Raw genomic sequence first — 13,213 nt, 5'->3', positions numbered from 1 at the left:
ATTAGATACATGTATTTGGCAGGAAAGAGAGAATAAAGAAAACAATTCTTACACTCTGAGGAACAGATGTCCTGTACCATGTCTTGTTGAATGGCCTTCAAGGAGTCAAACTCAGGTGCAAAAAACGTCTTGTCTTTAGCTATCTCCTTGAGTTCATTATCATTAGCGTTTTTGATTCCAATAGCATAAATGATGACTCCCTGTCCCCTCAATGCCTCTGCAGGCTCAGCCACTGGATCCTCAGATTTACCATCAGTGATGACTATGAGATACCAAGGCACATTGCTGCGAGCAGTGTTCACAAAAACTTGAGCCATGCTGCCCAAGGCCAGACCGGTCATGGTGCCACCTTGCCTCTGTTGGATGCCATCAATGGCTACCTTCAGCGTTGCCACACTGGAATATTGGCTGAGGGTAAAGTCAATATTAATTCTATCTGAGTATTGGACGACTCCAAACTGTACTCTGTCAGGCCCAATATGGAACATCTTTATCACCTCATTCATGAACGCCTTCATTTCAAGAAAATCGTTGTGTTTGATGCTGCTAGACCCATCGACAAGGAAGTAAATGTCGGCCTTCTCAATGTGCACACAGTCTAGGCAATAAGAAGGAACAACCCATTAGAACACAGTGTGAGACAGCAAGTAGCCAAAGCTATTCATCCTGATCCCCATCCACACCTCCTCAGCTTTCTTTGTTCCCTTGAGAGCCAACAGCTTTTTACTGAAAGCATCTGTGACTCTGCCTAGGGGTACCATTTGACCAGGAGCACACCAGGCAGGCCACAATGCCTGGGGATGAGTTTGAAAGAAGCCACCAACCGATGATTGACAGGGGCTAGTGGATAAACACCCAGCTCCCCTCCCCTTGGGTGGGACAACTCTGAGGTGAGCTCTACACAGTTTCCCTGAGTCCCCTGCAGAACTGAGCCCCAGCTGCCAATAGCAATTACCTGCTCACTAATTCAGCCTCTATTGGCTGCCTTCCCTTCTTTTCTCAAATCTCCACTCCCCTACCAGTATCGCTGGGGGCACCCCCCCATGAATCACTTGCATCCCTATCCTTGTCTCAGAGTCTGTTTCTGGTGAACCCCACTTAAGACATGAAGTAAACAGTACTTGACCTTTCTCAAATGGGGAAGCTGAGGACAACCTAAAGTAAAATGTCAGGACATATTTGAAGCTAGGAATTGCCTCAGTATCCAATATCCCCATTTCCCATGCAAGTCAGACTTTTAAAATAAGGACGAAAGAGTACACTTTCTGAAACTTAATTAATTTAAGCTAATATAAAACTGTTTTAAATGAGCTTTACTTAAATGAATCACTTTGTATTAAGGCTTAGACTCCAAAGGGCAAAACGGCACTACAGGTAGATCCTTTCTCAACCACTTAGTATCAGCCTTGCCCCTTTGCATCTCAATCTCCTAATCTGTCAAATGATGATCTTAACACTTCCTCAGTAAGATAATAGTGAGGATTAAATAAGATCATAGAAAAACATCAGAACTGATTTTTTTTAAAGTAATGGTTAAGATCACCCATTGTCACATAGCAGATTCCTCAGAAAGAATCAAAAAGGGGCGCCTGAGTGGCTCAGTTGGTTGAGCATCCAACTCTTGATTTTGGCTCAGGTCATGATCTCATGGTTTCTGGGATCAAGCCCCATGTCAGGCTCATGCTGATGGTGTAGAGCTTGCTAGGGATTCTCTCTTCCCATCTCTCTCTCTCTCTCTCTTTCTCTGTCTCTTCCCCACTCTTCTCTCTCCCCATCTCTCTCACTCTTTCTTAAAATAAATTCGTAGATTTTTTAAAAAAATAAATGATACATAATTTTCTCCTTGCACGTCTCAGAAAAAGTGGTCCAGCCTTGTGTCATTAATCTCTAGAATCCTTTGTTCCAGGGAAGAATCAAGAGCCTTCTCATGTTTCTTGGCTGAAAGGGAAGTGGTTTGAGGCTAGAGATGAGCTCCCTTGCTCAGGCTTTCATTTGGGAGGACCATGGTCCACACAATATGTAGTGTATACTTATACTTTTAAAAATACGTATTATTATTTATCCAAATTAAATTCAAATGTAACTGGGCAACCTGTGTTGTACCTGGCAATCCTACCCTAGCAGGGCAAGCACTGGAAAGGTGTGGAGAACAGTTATCCACCTCTCTAGTAAAGTGTTGGCTGAATGCTTAGACAATCGAGGGGAAGTTATAGAAAAAGAAGGCAGAAATTCTGACCTTGCTGGAAACCAGCATCCACTGGTAATAGGTATGTGGCTGGCTTGAGTCTGAGAAAAAGACCATGGGGCAGGAAGGGACATCTCTGTAGCCAGTCCCCTGCAGCAGTGGTCCAAAGACACTCCACTGTAGCCCAGGGTGTTTGCACTGTTCAGAGGTATCCCAAAGCCCTGAAGACTGTCTGGCACTACACATTCATGCCCATCTTGGCAGATGGAAATTTGAGGCAGGACAGAAGACAGAAAGAATAATTTTTGCAGTCTGGATACTGCTATGGATCCATGTCTATTACAAACATGAAGTCCTTAGCAGAGCATCTGACACATAGCTGATGACCAGTAAATAATAGACATTACAATCTTGCGATCACCCAGGATAGATTTCTGGTAAAACTTCTTAAACTTCCACTTGCCTCTAACCACTGTAGACTTTGGGCTGATTTTCCTGATTCCAGGTTTCATTTTAGCTGCTGTGCAGTTTGGGAATGAAATCAACTCTTAGCCCTTATACTGTCTATGAATTAGAAGAGAAAAGTACTGGGAGCCGCACCGGCCTCTCTGGATGGCAGTCACAGCAAGGAAATGGTGGTGTTTGCCCAGCTCCTGCCATGAGAGACGAAAACTGGTATCTCTTTCTGCTACTACTGGCTCATGTTGGAAATGAGCCTGCTGGTATTGACCAGGCCTCACAATATTCCATATCAGACCCATATTCCAAACACAGATATCTCATAAGGAAAAGCATATTCCTGCCTTTTCAAAAGAGATTTGAGATGAAAGCACTGTGGATGATTGTCAAAAGGCTCTTCCTATGGGCCTTGCAGATCGAAGACAATTGAGCCTGGCCCCGAGACAAAGAGTCTAATTTAAAGTTAAGGTACAGATAAGGGCAGAACATAAGTTACTACATATATCTTTGCTAATTGGTGATGCATAGCAGTCCCTTCCTCAAAGCCTACATTCCACAAACACCCTCCCTTACACTGGCAGCTGGGATGAGGATAGATAAGAGTCGCTAAAACATAAACCCTGATGCAAAGACTGACACATGTATGGCCCCCATGGTGCTTGCACATTCAGCATCAAGGAAAAGGCTTGCTCAAGCAACTTAGCAACAAGCCTAATATACATTCTTCCTCTTGTGATTAAAAATTGTCTAGAGGCCTACCCATGCAAAATAAGATAAGTTTGTTAGTATCTTAATCTGGGGGACTGACGTCAAGAATATGGGGAGGTTCTGCAAGAATACTTTCGTAAAGCCTGTTTCTGTACACCTTCCGCTGATCAAAGCATCTTATCACAAATAATTAGCCCCTGTAAAAATTCTGTCTTCTGATGTCATGTTACTGTTTGACCTGTAAATAAAGACCCCAAAACCGACAGGACGGAGATGCCTGCCTGGTGATCAGAAAGAATCTCGGGGCTCTCTCACTCTCTCTCTCTCGCCGACACCGTCCATCCTTCAGGGACCCCTGGACCTGCTGGAGCCGGCCTCCGGCAGAAAAGGAGCTTCTCTCCCTCTCCCCTATAGATTATAGGGAGGGGTGCACAAGGAAATGAAATTCATATTTAATGGTTTTGTTTCCCATTCCCAGAACAGAGAAGGGGACTAAAGATACAGGCCAAAGCAAAAGATAGGAATTTATTTAGATTTTTTAAATCTCTGGACTTCAGCACAAGTAATCAAGAAATTACAAAATTATTTAATGATTGTTTTTCAAAAAAGACTCCATGCTTTACCCCCAAAGATATAATCACAGTCTTGAGTTTTTAAGTTAATTATCTACATGTTAAGTAGTCAACTTCTATTATTCTGATTTGAATCTTAGAAATATTAGCATCGGTGGGCAAAAATAGACAGGTAGACAGACGCAAAGATACTTATAATAGTAAGTGGAAAATTAGGGATTTAAAATTCAGGCAGTTTGTGTGTGCCTGGATGGCTCAGTCGGTTAAGCATCAGACTCTCGAATTTGGCTCAGGCCATGATCCTAGGGTTGTGGGATTGAGCCCTGTGTCGAGCCCTAGGTGGAGCCCCAGGTTGAGCCCCAGGTCAAACATGGAGCTTGCTTAAGATTTTCTGTCTCTCTCTGCCCACCCCCACTTGCTCTCTCACTCTAAAAAAATATTTAATGAAAACTCAGGCAGTTTGACTCCACGGTGCATATACTTAACCGCTATGTTTTCTCTGGTGTGTTTTTAAACCTGCATGTGCAGTAGGAGCTTTCCTAATCAACTTCCTCTGAAGCGGTTCACCCGCTAATTGACTTTCTCCTTCCCTCTATGACACATGAGTGACACCCACACAATACACTGAGTGCCCTCCCCCTGGAAGCTCCCAAGAGCAACATTACACAGTGCTGCTTCACTCAGTGGAAGATGTGAAAACTGGTAAAGGGAAACCTCTCTAAAATGGACACAGGAGAGCAGAAAGGGGAGTTCTCATGCCCTCCCACTTGTCCATTACAGAGCCCAACAGAAGAATCCTCGGCAGGAAAGAATCAATTACAGTCCCAAGGGGAAAATTATGAACAATGCATCTCCTACAAAAAATCAACTACCCCAGCAACTCAGCCAATGAGAAACTGCCATCGCCCTGAACTCTTGCATTTTTCCAATGGGCTTTTGTTCAGAATAATCCCTCCCAATTTCTTCTTTCTTCTCAATAAAACATTTCTCTCCTTTGTTTATTGGACTCGCCTACTGCTGCTATGGCTTGTCTGTCCATAATTGCAGTTCTCTGCTATTCCCAAATAAGCCCATTTTTCCTGGTAAAATAACTCTTATTTGTAAGGTCAACAAAGAATAAGGCTTCCAAGAACAACGTAGGTTTATCCTCAGTCTATTTATGGCAGGTTTGTTACTACACTTACACAACAAATCAAATATTGTACAAATCGATAGGATAGGGGCATGAATAAAACAGATTTATTGCATCTATGAAAACCAGGTTAACTGCTTAGAAAAGACCCAATGAAAGTAAATTGTTTTAAAGAAAATTGTTGATGTACCAGATACCACTACAAAATTGAATTTTTGAGATCATAAAAATAAGGATTTCTATACTCAGGTTGTTTCAAAAGCGACTAAGTTTTCCTCTCACTTTAAGGAAACTGAAACTGGTAATTATGGGAACTATACTACTGGATGACTGATGAAGAAAATATACAGAACTCCAATCAGCTGTGCTCATATGCAAAGAAGCCTTGGTCCTACACAAAAGATTGGCAAATTAATGTTCATTTATATTTTAAAGTTAAAATCTTTTAATTTCAAGAATGTTTGTATCTTTTTAGAATTAAAAGCTACTTCAAGTAGCTTAAGATTTAGTAAATCCATACCTAGATCCATCAGGCCTCTACTGTAAATATACATATATTTTCATCAACCCGATAAAAGGGATGAGGGCTAGAAAGGAAGAGTGAGGAACGCTCACGTTTTACTTTATATTCTTTTGGAATCAAAACACAAGTGAGACTCTGTAAGTTTTGTGTTCCTGTGTTTTAATAAACGGGCTCCAAAATCCTTCCTTGGATGAGGAGTGGAGGACGTGAGTATGTGGAACAAGCAGAATATTTTTTTTTTTTTTAAATCAAATTTGGAGAAGGTCCTCCTACCTTCTTTCAGGGGATGGCCCCTCCCAGAAATGGAGATGTTTTCGTCCACAGTCTCAGGGCAGAGCTGGTTCTTAATCTTGCTCCTCACAACGGAGAGCTGCAGAAAGGATTCCAGCGAGATGACGTGTTTCCAAGGAGGGTATGATGCTATCATCTCCAGGGCCTTCCTGTCTGAGCCAAGCTGGGTGCTCACCGCGTAGATGGTAACCCCTGCCCTGCGGAGGAGGGAAGCTGGCCCAGACACGTGGTCCTGGGAGAAGCCTTCTGTGATGACCACGGCTACCTGCTGCACAGCCTGCTTGGACCGGCTGCCCTTCTCCTCGATGAAAACCTCATTCCTTAGGAAATCCAGAGCAGCACCAGTGTTGACCATCCCACTTCTTCTCCGGTACGTTAATTTGTCCAAATGCTCCAAGACTTTGGCTTGGTTCTGAAACGCATCCAGGGAAAACTCAAGTTGTGGCTCCTCACTGTAAAAGACCAAGCCAACTCTCACAACATCAGGAGCAATACGTAGCGAGCTGATGGTTGTCTTTAAGAAGCTGACAACTTGTTGAAAATTTGACTGCCTGTCTCTGCTGAATTCCTCAATGAGGAAGACTAAATCAGCCGGGACAGCAGTAGGACACACTGCAAACAAAGACGGAAAGAAGAGTTTTAGCATGAGAACAGAGTAATGATAAAAACAATACTCATTGTTGTAGCATTCTATTTTTGCCATATTTAAAATTTTTTATTTTAACTTTTATTTTTTGAGAGAGAGAGAGAACACATACGTGTGTAGGTGGAGGAGGCGCAGAGAAAGAGGGAGAGAGAGAGGCCCCATGCAGGCCCCATGCTGTCAGTGCGGAGCCTGACACAGGGCTCAATTTTATGAATTTTATCTCTAGTTCATGACTGGAGCCGAAATCAGGAGTCCAACATTTAACTGACTGAGCCACCAATTTTTACTACATTCTTATGTTGTAATGTGCTATATTTTTATGTACTATAGTAATATATTTAGTATCAAAAATTCTAATAAATATGTTATACTAACTTACATTAAAGAATTTTAGAATTTAGTAGCAGCCTTTGTGACCAGTTTTCGGCATGACAGTCAAAGAACATCACAGGCTTCATACCCATTGTTGCAAAATTTTTCACTGAAAAGAGTATTCACATTACTTGCAAAATATGTAAACATATGAATATCCACAAGAAAGTGCGTTAGTATCATTTTTCAATTCCTCAAAGTTCATTAGAAGCATCTGAATCTTTCTTGACTAGGTTTTTTGCTCATTTTTCTAGTTTCAGGAAATACTGGATCAAATTCTCTAGGATAGCCCTAAAACCTCCTGGATTTGATCATTTTTCCTCTTGGTACAGATGAAAATAAGAAATCGTACCCCTTTCTCTGAAAGATCTCATGTCATTTCAGCCCAGACAACATGAAATGTTGCAAGTTCCNTTCTCTCTTCCCATCTCTCTCTCTCTCTCTCTTTCTCTGTCTCTTCCCCACTCTTCTCTCTCCCCATCTCTCTCACTCTTTCTTAAAATAAATTCGTAGATTTTTTAAAAAAATAAATGATACATAATTTTCTCCTTGCACGTCTCAGAAAAAGTGGTCCAGCCTTGTGTCATTAATCTCTAGAATCCTTTGTTCCAGGGAAGAATCAAGAGCCTTCTCATGTTTCTTGGCTGAAAGGGAAGTGGTTTGAGGCTAGAGATGAGCTCCCTTGCTCAGGCTTTCATTTGGGAGGACCATGGTCCACACAATATGTAGTGTATACTTATACTTTTAAAAATACGTATTATTATTTATCCAAATTAAATTCAAATGTAACTGGGCAACCTGTGTTGTACCTGGCAATCCTACCCTAGCAGGGCAAGCACTGGAAAGGTGTGGAGAACAGTTATCCACCTCTCTAGTAAAGTGTTGGCTGAATGCTTAGACAATCGAGGGGAAGTTATAGAAAAAGAAGGCAGAAATTCTGACCTTGCTGGAAACCAGCATCCACTGGTAATAGGTATGTGGCTGGCTTGAGTCTGAGAAAAAGACCATGGGGCAGGAAGGGACATCTCTGTAGCCAGTCCCCTGCAGCAGTGGTCCAAAGACACTCCACTGTAGCCCAGGGTGTTTGCACTGTTCAGAGGTATCCCAAAGCCCTGAAGACTGTCTGGCACTACACATTCATGCCCATCTTGGCAGATGGAAATTTGAGGCAGGACAGAAGACAGAAAGAATAATTTTTGCAGTCTGGATACTGCTATGGATCCATGTCTATTACAAACATGAAGTCCTTAGCAGAGCATCTGACACATAGCTGATGACCAGTAAATAATAGACATTACAATCTTGCGATCACCCAGGATAGATTTCTGGTAAAACTTCTTAAACTTCCACTTGCCTCTAACCACTGTAGACTTTGGGCTGATTTTCCTGATTCCAGGTTTCATTTTAGCTGCTGTGCAGTTTGGGAATGAAATCAACTCTTAGCCCTTATACTGTCTATGAATTAGAAGAGAAAAGTACTGGGAGCCGCACCGGCCTCTCTGGATGGCAGTCACAGCAAGGAAATGGTGGTGTTTGCCCAGCTCCTGCCATGAGAGACGAAAACTGGTATCTCTTTCTGCTACTACTGGCTCATGTTGGAAATGAGCCTGCTGGTATTGACCAGGCCTCACAATATTCCATATCAGACCCATATTCCAAACACAGATATCTCATAAGGAAAAGCATATTCCTGCCTTTTCAAAAGAGATTTGAGATGAAAGCACTGTGGATGATTGTCAAAAGGCTCTTCCTATGGGCCTTGCAGATCGAAGACAATTGAGCCTGGCCCCGAGACAAAGAGTCTAATTTAAAGTTAAGGTACAGATAAGGGCAGAACATAAGTTACTACATATATCTTTGCTAATTGGTGATGCATAGCAGTCCCTTCCTCAAAGCCTACATTCCACAAACACCCTCCCTTACACTGGCAGCTGGGATGAGGATAGATAAGAGTCGCTAAAACATAAACCCTGATGCAAAGACTGACACATGTATGGCCCCCATGGTGCTTGCACATTCAGCATCAAGGAAAAGGCTTGCTCAAGCAACTTAGCAACAAGCCTAATATACATTCTTCCTCTTGTGATTAAAAATTGTCTAGAGGCCTACCCATGCAAAATAAGATAAGTTTGTTAGTATCTTAATCTGGGGGACTGACGTCAAGAATATGGGGAGGTTCTGCAAGAATACTTTCGTAAAGCCTGTTTCTGTACACCTTCCGCTGATCAAAGCATCTTATCACAAATAATTAGCCCCTGTAAAAATTCTGTCTTCTGATGTCATGTTACTGTTTGACCTGTAAATAAAGACCCCAAAACCGACAGGACGGAGATGCCTGCCTGGTGATCAGAAAGAATCTCGGGGCTCTCTCACTCTCTCTCTCTCGCCGACACCGTCCATCCTTCAGGGACCCCTGGACCTGCTGGAGCCGGCCTCCGGCAGAAAAGGAGCTTCTCTCCCTCTCCCCTATAGATTATAGGGAGGGGTGCACAAGGAAATGAAATTCATATTTAATGGTTTTGTTTCCCATTCCCAGAACAGAGAAGGGGACTAAAGATACAGGCCAAAGCAAAAGATAGGAATTTATTTAGATTTTTTAAATCTCTGGACTTCAGCACAAGTAATCAAGAAATTACAAAATTATTTAATGATTGTTTTTCAAAAAAGACTCCATGCTTTACCCCCAAAGATATAATCACAGTCTTGAGTTTTTAAGTTAATTATCTACATGTTAAGTAGTCAACTTCTATTATTCTGATTTGAATCTTAGAAATATTAGCATCGGTGGGCAAAAATAGACAGGTAGACAGACGCAAAGATACTTATAATAGTAAGTGGAAAATTAGGGATTTAAAATTCAGGCAGTTTGTGTGTGCCTGGATGGCTCAGTCGGTTAAGCATCAGACTCTCGAATTTGGCTCAGGCCATGATCCTAGGGTTGTGGGATTGAGCCCTGTGTCGAGCCCTAGGTGGAGCCCCAGGTTGAGCCCCAGGTCAAACATGGAGCTTGCTTAAGATTTTCTGTCTCTCTCTGCCCACCCCCACTTGCTCTCTCACTCTAAAAAAATATTTAATGAAAACTCAGGCAGTTTGACTCCACGGTGCATATACTTAACCGCTATGTTTTCTCTGGTGTGTTTTTAAACCTGCATGTGCAGTAGGAGCTTTCCTAATCAACTTCCTCTGAAGCGGTTCACCCGCTAATTGACTTTCTCCTTCCCTCTATGACACATGAGTGACACCCACACAATACACTGAGTGCCCTCCCCCTGGAAGCTCCCAAGAGCAACATTACACAGTGCTGCTTCACTCAGTGGAAGATGTGAAAACTGGTAAAGGGAAACCTCTCTAAAATGGACACAGGAGAGCAGAAAGGGGAGTTCTCATGCCCTCCCACTTGTCCATTACAGAGCCCAACAGAAGAATCCTCGGCAGGAAAGAATCAATTACAGTCCCAAGGGGAAAATTATGAACAATGCATCTCCTACAAAAAATCAACTACCCCAGCAACTCAGCCAATGAGAAACTGCCATCGCCCTGAACTCTTGCATTTTTCCAATGGGCTTTTGTTCAGAATAATCCCTCCCAATTTCTTCTTTCTTCTCAATAAAACATTTCTCTCCTTTGTTTATTGGACTCGCCTACTGCTGCTATGGCTTGTCTGTCCATAATTGCAGTTCTCTGCTATTCCCAAATAAGCCCATTTTTCCTGGTAAAATAACTCTTATTTGTAAGGTCAACAAAGAATAAGGCTTCCAAGAACAACGTAGGTTTATCCTCAGTCTATTTATGGCAGGTTTGTTACTACACTTACACAACAAATCAAATATTGTACAAATCGATAGGATAGGGGCATGAATAAAACAGATTTATTGCATCTATGAAAACCAGGTTAACTGCTTAGAAAAGACCCAATGAAAGTAAATTGTTTTAAAGAAAATTGTTGATGTACCAGATACCACTACAAAATTGAATTTTTGAGATCATAAAAATAAGGATTTCTATACTCAGGTTGTTTCAAAAGCGACTAAGTTTTCCTCTCACTTTAAGGAAACTGAAACTGGTAATTATGGGAACTATACTACTGGATGACTGATGAAGAAAATATACAGAACTCCAATCAGCTGTGCTCATATGCAAAGAAGCCTTGGTCCTACACAAAAGATTGGCAAATTAATGTTCATTTATATTTTAAAGTTAAAATCTTTTAATTTCAAGAATGTTTGTATCTTTTTAGAATTAAAAGCTACTTCAAGTAGCTTAAGATTTAGTAAATCCATACCTAGATCCATCAGGCCTCTACTGTAAATATACATATATTTTCATCAACCCGATAAAAGGGATGAGGGCTAGAAAGGAAGAGTGAGGAACGCTCACGTTTTACTTTATATTCTTTTGGAATCAAAACACAAGTGAGACTCTGTAAGTTTTGTGTTCCTGTGTTTTAATAAACGGGCTCCAAAATCCTTCCTTGGATGAGGAGTGGAGGACGTGAGTATGTGGAACAAGCAGAATATTTTTTTTTTTTTTAAATCAAATTTGGAGAAGGTCCTCCTACCTTCTTTCAGGGGATGGCCCCTCCCAGAAATGGAGATGTTTTCGTCCACAGTCTCAGGGCAGAGCTGGTTCTTAATCTTGCTCCTCACAACGGAGAGCTGCAGAAAGGATTCCAGCGAGATGACGTGTTTCCAAGGAGGGTATGATGCTATCATCTCCAGGGCCTTCCTGTCTGAGCCAAGCTGGGTGCTCACCGCGTAGATGGTAACCCCTGCCCTGCGGAGGAGGGAAGCTGGCCCAGACACGTGGTCCTGGGAGAAGCCTTCTGTGATGACCACGGCTACCTGCTGCACAGCCTGCTTGGACCGGCTGCCCTTCTCCTCGATGAAAACCTCATTCCTTAGGAAATCCAGAGCAGCACCAGTGTTGACCATCCCACTTCTTCTCCGGTACGTTAATTTGTCCAAATGCTCCAAGACTTTGGCTTGGTTCTGAAACGCATCCAGGGAAAACTCAAGTTGTGGCTCCTCACTGTAAAAGACCAAGCCAACTCTCACAACATCAGGAGCAATACGTAGCGAGCTGATGGTTGTCTTTAAGAAGCTGACAACTTGTTGAAAATTTGACTGCCTGTCTCTGCTGAATTCCTCAATGAGGAAGACTAAATCAGCCGGGACAGCAGTAGGACACACTGCAAACAAAGACGGAAAGAAGAGTTTTAGCATGAGAACAGAGTAATGATAAAAACAATACTCATTGTTGTAGCATTCTATTTTTGCCATATTTAAAATTTTTTATTTTAACTTTTATTTTTTGAGAGAGAGAGAGAACACATACGTGTGTAGGTGGAGGAGGCGCAGAGAAAGAGGGAGAGAGAGAGGCCCCATGCAGGCCCCATGCTGTCAGTGCGGAGCCTGACACAGGGCTCAATTTTATGAATTTTATCTCTAGTTCATGACTGGAGCCGAAATCAGGAGTCCAACATTTAACTGACTGAGCCACCAATTTTTACTACATTCTTATGTTGTAATGTGCTATATTTTTATGTACTATAGTAATATATTTAGTATCAAAAATTCTAATAAATATGTTATACTAACTTACATTAAAGAATTTTAGAATTTAGTAGCAGCCTTTGTGACCAGTTTTCGGCATGACAGTCAAAGAACATCACAGGCTTCATACCCATTGTTGCAAAATTTTTCACTGAAAAGAGTATTCACATTACTTGCAAAATATGTAAACATATGAATATCCACAAGAAAGTGCGTTAGTATCATTTTTCAATTCCTCAAAGTTCATTAGAAGCATCTGAATCTTGCTTGACTAGGTTTTTTGCTCATTTTTCTAGTTTCAGGAAATACTGGATCAAATTCTCTAGGATAGCCCTAAAACCTCCTGGATTTGATCATTTTTCCTCTTGGTACAGATGAAAATAAGAAATCGTACCCCTTTCTCTGAAAGATCTCATGTCATTTCAGCCCAGACAACATGAAATGTTGCAAGTTCCTATGAAAAATCTTGGTCCAAAAACCAGGCAAACTTTTTCACTTTGCCATAAGAGAGCCTTCTCCTGAACATTCGTCAAATGGGAGAAGGGAGCTATAACAGCATAAACTCCCTTCCAAGAGGAATGCGGACTCCTCTCTCCCAATTTAAGGCAGTGACTAACGGAAATCCACTGTGTTATGTACCAGAAAGTCCAGATCTGCTTTCACATGTGAAATCAGAAGCCTGCCTACCACAAAGCAAAGCCATATATGCAGAGGGCTGAAGCCAGGCTACAGACAGCTGGGCACTGTGACACAAAGTTTAGAGAAGCCACAGA

At 41.9% G+C, this 13,213-nt stretch overlaps 1 protein-coding gene across 1 annotated transcript in view; it reads right to left on the bottom strand.

Annotated features, from left to right (window-relative positions):
- Positions 1-13,213, bottom strand: part of LOC144220567 (collagen alpha-4(VI) chain-like) — a 128,547-nt gene that overhangs the window by 80,647 nt on the left and 34,687 nt on the right. The window contains exons 5-6 of the mRNA XM_077750876.1: positions 11,447-12,076; positions 53-598 (exon numbers count right to left, since the gene is read on the bottom strand). Coding sequence (XP_077607002.1) covers positions 53-598; positions 11,447-12,076 — 1,176 coding nt within the window. The remainder of the gene's footprint in view (positions 1-52; positions 599-11,446; positions 12,077-13,213) is intronic.

The sequence above is a fragment of the Crocuta crocuta genome, unplaced genomic scaffold (assembly GCF_008692635.1).
Source record: "Crocuta crocuta isolate KB4526 unplaced genomic scaffold, BGI_CrCroc_1.0 scaffold279, whole genome shotgun sequence".
Lineage (NCBI taxonomy): Eukaryota > Metazoa > Chordata > Mammalia > Carnivora > Hyaenidae > Crocuta > Crocuta crocuta.
This window is presented reverse-complemented; position numbering and strand designations above follow the sequence as displayed.